The 8,714-nt window shown below is 37.6% G+C and overlaps 2 protein-coding genes across 2 annotated transcripts; one reads left to right on the top strand and one right to left on the bottom strand.

The window, feature by feature from the left end:
* Positions 1-4,471: 4,471 nt before the first annotated feature.
* On the top strand, positions 4,472-5,036 carry LOC112457917 (high mobility group nucleosome-binding domain-containing protein 5-like). Its single transcript, XM_025021232.1, has 2 exons — positions 4,472-4,727; positions 4,969-5,036. Exons 1-2 carry the CDS (start codon positions 4,472-4,474, stop codon positions 5,034-5,036), a joined length of 324 nt encoding a protein of 107 aa, XP_024877000.1.
* Positions 5,037-7,240: 2,204 nt separating this feature from the next.
* On the bottom strand, positions 7,241-8,284 carry LOC112457916. The gene has a single exon (XM_025021231.1). The coding sequence runs from the start codon at positions 8,282-8,284 to the stop codon at positions 7,241-7,243; it is 1,044 nt and encodes a 347-aa protein (XP_024876999.1).
* Between the last annotated feature and the right edge of the window lie 430 nt (positions 8,285-8,714).

The following is an 8,714-nucleotide window of genomic DNA, read 5'->3' as shown; positions in this document are numbered from 1 at the left end:
TTATCGTTATCGTTATCGTTATCGTTATCGTTATCGTTATCGTTATCATTATCATTATTATTATTATTATTATTATACAGAAATGAAGACAAGGTCTCGCACTCGGTCAACGGCCAATGTGGTACAATCCTATGTGTAACGAACATGTCGCAAAAATATGCAGCACTTGCGCGTCGCAATATAATTTTTTTTTTATGTGTATTTTTAATAAATAAAGTATCTTTTCATGCATTTTTATTGCATTTATTCAACATTTTTTACATTATTCAACCAATTTCATACAAAAAACATGAATTTTAAAAACCTCTCCATAGTATGCCATATGAAACTTTTTAAAAAATATTTTGTTATTCTTCTACATGTTTATATTTCATGCCCAAGGTCGCAAATTTTACGATAAAAAAAATACGTTTTTTAGAGACAATATTTGATCAATTTTCTTCAAAATCATAAAACTTCACTTTGCAAAAAAAAAATACTTTTTGGAACCAATCGTTATGACACTAATTTCTTCTTAAAGTACAATTCTTGATCTTTCAAATTATATATTATAAAACCCTTGTATCTTTTTTTAGTCAGTACTACGTCAATTTGAAAAAAAACCAAATTTTTTGCTTCTTCAGAAAAACACGTTTTTTTTTAAATAACATTTACATTTTTTAATTTAGAATAATCTAACCTAAACACTACACAGTCTTGTAGATCTTTAAAAGATGTATCGATTAAAAAAAAACGTCAAATTGATGCATTTGTCTTAAAGATACAAGCTGGAGAAGACGCCAGGGTCTTTCAGACCCATGTCACGTAATATCGGGGTCTAGAACTGAGGGTTAATAATCAGCCTATAAATGTTTACGGATAAAGTTAAGACGCAATTACTACAAAAAAGTATGCAAAATTATATTAAGAATAAGATTTACATGAGAGGACATCTTTACTACAGTGCTGTATATCGTGCCTGTTGAGCACGACGCAAATTTTAAGCAATTTAAGTCAATTTCAAACACTTTTTTTATTTAAAAATTATTACACTTTTGACATTTTGATATTAAGATTTTTACCTCGAAATGATCTCAAGAGTGTTAACTATTGTATTGTTAGTTAACTATTGTTACCCAAAGTCTAGGATATTCTGTATGTATGTATGTATGTATGTATGTGTATGTACAGAGTGTTTCAAAATTCGCAAATCAATATATCATAACAAGGAAGTCGACAAAATAAAAGTATAAATTCTTTGTTATGTGCACATATATGTATATACAGGGTGAGTCATTTTAATTTACCCACCCCAAAATTTTTATTTTTGATTGTAGAAAAAAATGCTTCAGATAACAATTATTTGGTTTGAAGAGGGCACATGATTCTTACATGAGTCACATCGTAGATGGCATTGTTTTCAAGAATTTAAAAACCGACTAATTTTTTAAATGGAACTTGATTTTTTTTTAGATAAAAGTTATACATCTTGTCAAGACGTTTTTAAAACACTATAATCAAGCTCTCTTTCGTTAAAAATTTCTTAAGATATTATAAATTTTATTATAATATTTAAAATTTTATATTATAAAAATATAAAATATGAAATATCTCGTATAGTACTTCACTTTTTGATTATTTTACCTTGTACTTTTGTACATAGAATAAAAGAAAGCGAACAATAAAATTAATTTTTACATTTGCAATTTTGCATAATTGAATGCGCTTACAAAATGCAGTCGAATTTTTTAAAATAATTTTTTTTTTTTTTTTTTTTATTATTTTTTGTATAAAAGTATCAAGGTAAAGTCATCGACAAGTGGATTAATACTTAATGAGATATTTCATATTAGATTTTTCGCCCGCGCCTCGCGCGAGCTCAAAATCTATTCCCCTCTCCCCAAACTCACCCTTTTATTAGGAGCACCAAATTTGATATTCTTTCTCCTTAAACTCTAACCTACGTCTTCGAACTCTTTTTTAATAAATAATAAATAATAAGTAATAGATAATATTATAGATGCAAATTAGCATATTGTCAAATCATACCTATAATATAAAACCCGACTGTTTGCCTGTCTGTCTGTCTGTATTTCAAAAATGTGATCCCCTATATTGAAGTCTTTAAATTTTATTTTTGCTCGCACCTCGCGCGTTTTCATCCTCCGCTGACCCGTCATTATTGACTCTTTTTTATTTTCTTTCATTTTATTTTCTTTCTGTTTCTCCTTTTTTCTATTTTGTTTAAAAATTCTACCGGGTTTAATTTTACATTTGCTGCCTTTCTGTTCTAATATCAATTTATTTATTTTTTTTTCGCTCGCGCTTTGCGCGCCTTCACCCTCTAAAAAATTATCCATTAATAAAAAATTAAACTTATCCTCCAAAAATTAAAAACATTTTGACACTGGTTTCAAGAAAATCGGTCCATTAATACTTATTATTGGCATAGAAAACGGAAAAAATAGCACCAGTTTTAAGAAAATACGTTCATTACTGAAAAATTAAACTTGTCGTAGCCATTCCCGAAAAATTAGACAAAATTTAGAACCGGTTTCCAAAAAATCGGTTATTAAAAATTATACACATTTTCGTCATTCCCGAAAAATTAGAAAAAATTGGGCACTGTTTTTAAGAAAATCGGTCCATTAATTGAATGAATAAATCGCAATCAGAAAAATTTTAGCACCTGCAGTTTTCAAAAAATCAGTACACTAATGAAAAATTAAACCCATATAAACAATTGGCCTTCACTACACATCCTTTTTTTTTTTATCATCCTTAGCGAGTGGAATATATATACACACATACAGACTTTTGTGAAAAAGCATAGAAAACTGAAAAAAAATAGCATTGGTTTTAAAAAAATATGTCCATTACTAAAAAATTAAACTCATCGTCGCCATCCCCGAAAAATTAGAAAAGTTTTGGAACCGGTTTCAAAATTTTTCGGGGATGGCGATGATGTGTATAATTTTTCATAACCGATTTTTTGGAAACCGGTCCCAAAATCAGTAACAAAAAATTATCCATAAAAAAATCAGCTTGAACAGATATCTCAAAATTTGCGGAAATTAAAGCAATCACGTACATTTTTTTTAAACAGAAATTGGGAACTTTTTTATTATTAACAATTTTTCGAGACTTCCGGTTCCGGGACAATACAGTGTGGCACGTGAAGGTTAGGCGAGTGAATTGTGGCAGATTAGAAGGGCATAGGAGAGGTCTGGAGGAGAAACTCGGAAGGGAGGAGAAAGTGGAGGAGCGAGAGTTTGCGAGAAAGTGGAGGGAAGTCGGGAAAGGACATAAGGACATAAGGACATATAGAGGAGAAAAAGGGTGCTAAAACCGGGAGTGAAAGTAAGACGGGCTGAGAGTATGTGAAGTGAAGAGAGGGAAGGCATTGTGAGAAGAACGGCCACAGACAGGGAACATGCGGAATATAGAAGGAGAACAGGGTGGTGAAAGAGGCGGGCTAGGGATATTGGAAAGGATAGGAAAAGCTGGTTAACGCATAGTGGACAAGAGCTAGGGGAAAGAGGGCTGCAAAGGTGGCAGATGGAGGCAGAACAGGAAAGAGTGATAGTGAGCAGGCCAACGAAAACGGAGGGGCTAGACATGAGAAGAGGGAGCGCAGGCTCTCTAGTAGCTGGTATACAGAGAAAGAAAAGAGGAGAAATCGAGGAGAAATTAACAGCGAAATTAGAAGAAGATATACTGGAGAAATTTAACGAGCTAAAGAAAATGAACAGACCGCCGCCGGCAAAGATTATAAAAGGTGGAGAAGGGAAAGAGAGCATAACGGCGGAGGAGATGTTGAAAGAAATTCTAAGGAAAATAAAGGAGCAGGAAAAGGAAAGAAAAAAAGATAAAGAGGAGATACAAAATATAACAAAAGGGTTGAAGGAGGAATATAAAAAGAGGGAGGAGGAATGGGGAAAGCAAAGAAACTCGATAGAGAAAGGATTGAAAAGTCTGGAGGAAAAGGTTGAAAAAACGGGCTTGAATGAAAGGGGGGAAAGGAGGGAGAAGTAGTAATGGAGAAATGGAAAAAGATAGAAAAAAATTTGGAAATGGCGGAGAGAAGAAGAAGGAGAAGCAATATAATTGTGAAGAAAGCGACGGGAAGAAACAAAACAGAAAGGAAGAAGATCGAGAAGATGATAGGAGAAATAAATAAAACAGAAGTGGTCATCGAAGAAGTGCAGGAAATAGGATACGGAGATAATAAAATGACAATGCTGAAGTGCAGGAACTGGAAGGCCACAAGGGAAATAATGGGAACGAGGAGGGAGTTAGGGAAAAAATATGACAGCTTTCTGAACGACGACCTCACCAAGATAGAAAGACAGATACAGAAGGAAATAAGAAGGAGAGCAAAAAAAGAAAAAAAAGCAGGAAAGAAAACGACAATTGATTACCAGAAGATGTGGGTGGACAACAAAGAGTTGAGATAGAATAAAAACAAAGGAATTTTAGAGGAGAGGAGTGAATGGCGGAAGAAATAAAGAGGCGAAGAGGGATAGAGAGGGAGAAGACGCGGAGAAGGAGAGGAGAGGAGGGAAACCTGGGGAAAGAAGAAAGTGACAACGAAGGAGAAAGCTACAGAACAGACCAGTATCACCGCAACGTGTGCGACGGACAGACGGCAAAAGCAAGGGATCGAAGGCGGCAGAACAGACCGGTGTCGCCGCAACATGTGCGACGGACAGGTGGCAAGACCGAGAGATCGATGGAAGGGATCGAAGGTAAGAAGGGGAACAGGTAGGAGACGCACGTGGCGACAGTAAGAGCGAGCTGTGTAACGAAGAGTACGATAAAAGAAAGAAAGCAGGATAACGAGGAAAGTGATTGCGAAAAGTTGCAAAGGTAAAGATTGACAATAAGGGTGAAGGGTATGGTGAACTAGAGAAAGAGAAGAATACAGGAGAGCACATAGGTGATAAGCGGAGGAGATAAGCATATAAGATATTTAATAACTTGTTTCAGATACCACAGAAGAAAAAGAAAAGAAAGATGGACGGAAAGACGAAAGTCAGAGGAACGGTAGAGATTGATATGGAGGCGATAGAGATGCTAATGGAGGGACAAACAAGGAGGACGATGAAGAACCTTAAGAAGAAAATAAAAGAGCTGAGAGAAAAAGTGGAGATCTTAAAAAGGAAAATTTATAAAATGGAGCAAGTTTCGGGTAAAAGGAAGAGAGAAGAGAGTGAGAAAAGAGAGGAAAAAGTAGGCAGAAAAAAATGGTGGTACGAAGAGAATGAAGAAGACGAGGAAGAGAAGAAAAGGAAGAACGTGATAATCAATGTTGAGAATAGATGGGGAGGAAACAACGCAAACTGGAAGAAGGTGATGCAATTTTTCACAGAAGGTCTGAGAGTGAAGGTGGAGGTGAAGGAGATGATAATGATAGGACAGAGAGGGGAATGGCTGACATTTATGGTAAAGTTGGGAAGTGAGGAGGATAAATGGAGAATATTGGAAGCAAGAAGAAAGGAGGGAAGCAGGATAAAAGTAAAAATAGACAAAGACAAGTCGGTGGAGGAAAGAATTAAAGAAGGAAAGGAGAGGGAAAAGAGAAAGGAAAGGAGAGAGGAGGAAAATGAGAAAGAAGGGGAGTCGACAGAAGAAGACATTGCGAAGAAATTGGAGGATAAACTTCTGATGGCATCGGAAGATGACGAGGACGAAGCGGACCGAGGGGAGGGACTGGGGAGGAGGCAATGGAAGGGGTAGGGAGTGCAATATATGGCAATGTTCTGTTTAAGATTTTGGAGGCTTAAGATTTATGTTATTTTGTTGTGAGGCCGTCAAGTAATTGTTATTAATTGATTTTAATTTGTACAGAGTTGGGTACGTCCCTTCAAAACGCCGACATGTAAAGGTTTGGGAACGTTCCTCCAAAACGCCCTTTAAGGCCCCTTTGAGGTAAATAATGTATTTTTCGTATCGTATCGTATTAACAATTTTTCTAATTTTATTATATTTTTTAGTTCTTCCTTGTTTCCTTGTTGTTTGGGTGTTCTTTGTTTAAAAGCGTTGATATTTACAACTGCATCGAATAACGTCAAGAGAAAATACCAATCTCCAGGCAATTCAGATTACTATAATTTTTTAAGATTCGGTCAATTAATTCCCGAAAAATTGGAAAAATTTTGGTACCGGTTTTCAAAAAATCGGTAACAAAAAATTATACACTTTATGGCAAACCCTGGAAAACTCTACCCTTGTTTCATATATAATTCTTTAAGATTCGGTCCATTAAGAAATGAGTAATTCGCGGTCAGACAGACAGACGTCATGATGTGTATAATTTTTTATAACCGATTTTTTTGAAACCAGTTTCCAAAAAATCAGTAACATAAAAGTATCCATACAAATTATAAAAAAAATTCAGCTTGATATCTCAAAATTTACGAAAATTGGAGCAATCACGTACATTTTTTAAAATAATAATTGGAAACCTCTTTATTATTAGCAATTTTTTAAATTCTATTACATTCTTTAGTTTTTTCTACCTTAATTTCATAATTCTTTAAGATTTGGTCAATTATTTCCCGAAAAATTGGAAAAATTTTGTAACCGGTTTCCAAAAAGATCGTGTTGGGTGTACGAATTGAACTTGAATCGTTTCCAAAATAACACTATTTATTATAAAATGAAATTACAAGTAATACTCGCGCTGGCTAGATCGACTGTTCATATCGGTATCCAAAAGCGTTCTGGTTTCTTTATTTTTCGTGACAATATCCCGCGCTTTCTCCTTGTTACCAGTCGCGCGTAGCGCCGCCTGCAACTACGCTCACTATATCGGTGTCGCCACCGCTTACTCTATCGCGCCACCGCACCGACCCGAATCTAGGGACGAAATAACGCGTGCCGTTCAAACTAACTAACTCGCTTCCGACATGTCGCCCACCAAATTAGGCACGCTAATTTCTTCATCGTTAATTGAAGATACAGGCAATTTGCACACCTTAGCTATCGCACGCTTGAAATGTCCATTCTCCGTTCGGATCGTGACTACACGCATTAAACCATCGTGACCCGGGTGCAACTTTATAACACGGCCGAGTTTCCATTTCAACGGAAGGAAGTTCTCATCGCAAAGAACTACTAAATCTCCTATCTTGAGGTTTGTCTGCTCCCTCTTCCATTTAGTTCGAACTTGCAGATCAGCGACGTACTCCGTCGCCCACCGTTTCCAGAAATCTTGCTGAACTCGCTGTACTAGTTGCCAACGGTCTAATCTATTGAGTTAAATATCCGTCACGTCTGTATCCGGAAGCCCAGTCATCGTGTCTCCCATTAGAAAATGCGCAGGTGTGAAAGGCTGTAGGTCAGTCGGATCTGACGATAATGGGGATAATGGCCTCGAATTTAAACAGGCCTCGATCTGAATCAATATCGTTGAAAGCTCCTCGAAAATGAATAGAGCGCTTCCCATAATTCGTTTCAAGTGGTGTTTGTAAGCTTTCACCCCTGCTTCCCAAAGTCCGCCCATGTGTGGCAAAGAGGGGGGTATAAACTTCCATTCGATGTTCTCGTTGGACAGCACCTCACCAATCCTTCCTTTAGCTTGAGCCTGAGCGAACTGGTATACTTCCTTCAGCTCTCGATTAGTGCCAACAAAATTCGTTGCGTTATCGCTGTAGAGTTTCTGTAGACGTCCTCTCCTACCAATAAACCGACGGAGTGTCGCTAGAAATGCCGCGGTTGTAAGCTTGCTCGTAGCCTCCAAGTGAATTGCCTTCGTCGCGAAGCAAACAAACAGAGCAATGTAAGATTTGTTCGTCTTCCGTCCTCGACCCTTGTTGACAAGCGTTGTTATGGGGCTGGCGAAATCGACGCCGGTGATTGTGAATGCTCGGCTGGGACGTACTCGACTGCTCGGCAAGGGTCCCATTACTTGGAATATCTTTCGTGGATTGATTCTTGCACAACGCATGCACTCGTGGCAAACTTGCCTCGCCAAATTGCGCCCCCTGAGTGGCCAGTATCGCTCCTTTATAGAAGACAACAAGAGTTGCTGACCAGTGTGTAACAATCGACGATGCTTTCTCTCGAACAATAATTTTGAGAATCGATCTCCGGACGGTAAAATTATAGGATGTCTTCGATTGAACGGCCATGACGAATACTGAAGTCGACCGCCCACCCTGAGAACTCCCTTCTTGTCCAGGAATGGTAGTAACTGTAGAATCTTGCTGCTTGCTCTCAATTTACGATTCTCCCTGATATCCTTGATCTCGTCGGCGAACTTGGTAGCTTGCACGTGCCGAACAAGACCATAATGTGCCATCCGCAACTCGGAAACCGGCAATCTTGACAACTCTCGTTCGCCCGGTTTCTTCTGGGAATTAGATATGTAGCGCAAACAGTATGCCAACACGCGTTCGATCGTAGTTAATGATGAGTATTTGTCAATCAACCCTTAAATTATAGAATCTTTGGTACTAGTCATCGCGCAGACATTTGCACTCTTTTGTTCTTCTACTCGTATTTCTTTAGAGATCTCTGGCGGATCGAAATCTTGAAGACCTCCGCACGTCGCTGACAGATCTTCTCGCAACCACTTCGGACCGGACCACCACAGCTCGGAGTCCCTGAGTTGACGAAGAGTAGCACCTCGTGATATTATATCAGCGGGATTTTCTGTCCCCTTAACGTAGTTCCAATGTTTGGCTGGCAATAACTCGACTATATCATTTACCCTATTTGCCACAAAAGGT

This window comes from Temnothorax curvispinosus, unplaced genomic scaffold (genome assembly GCF_003070985.1).
Source record: "Temnothorax curvispinosus isolate PA1 unplaced genomic scaffold, ASM307098v1 QBEX01008436.1, whole genome shotgun sequence".
Classification (NCBI taxonomy): Eukaryota; Metazoa; Arthropoda; class Insecta; order Hymenoptera; family Formicidae; genus Temnothorax; species Temnothorax curvispinosus.
The sequence above is the reverse complement of the archived record's forward strand: the minus strand, read 5'-3'. Positions and strand labels throughout refer to the sequence as shown.

Excerpts from the sequence above, each read along its gene's own strand:
- LOC112457917 (XM_025021232.1), top strand. The coding sequence starts at position 4,472 with ATGGCGGAAGAAATAAAGAGGCGAAGAGGGATAGAGAGGGAGAAGACG. Across the intron at positions 4,728-4,968 it reads ATCGATGGAAGGGATCGAAG|ATACCACAGAAGAAAAAGAA; the intron begins GTAAGAAGGGGA and ends AACTTGTTTCAG.
- LOC112457916 (XM_025021231.1), bottom strand. The coding sequence starts at position 8,284 with ATGGCACATTATGGTCTTGTTCGGCACGTGCAAGCTACCAAGTTCGCC.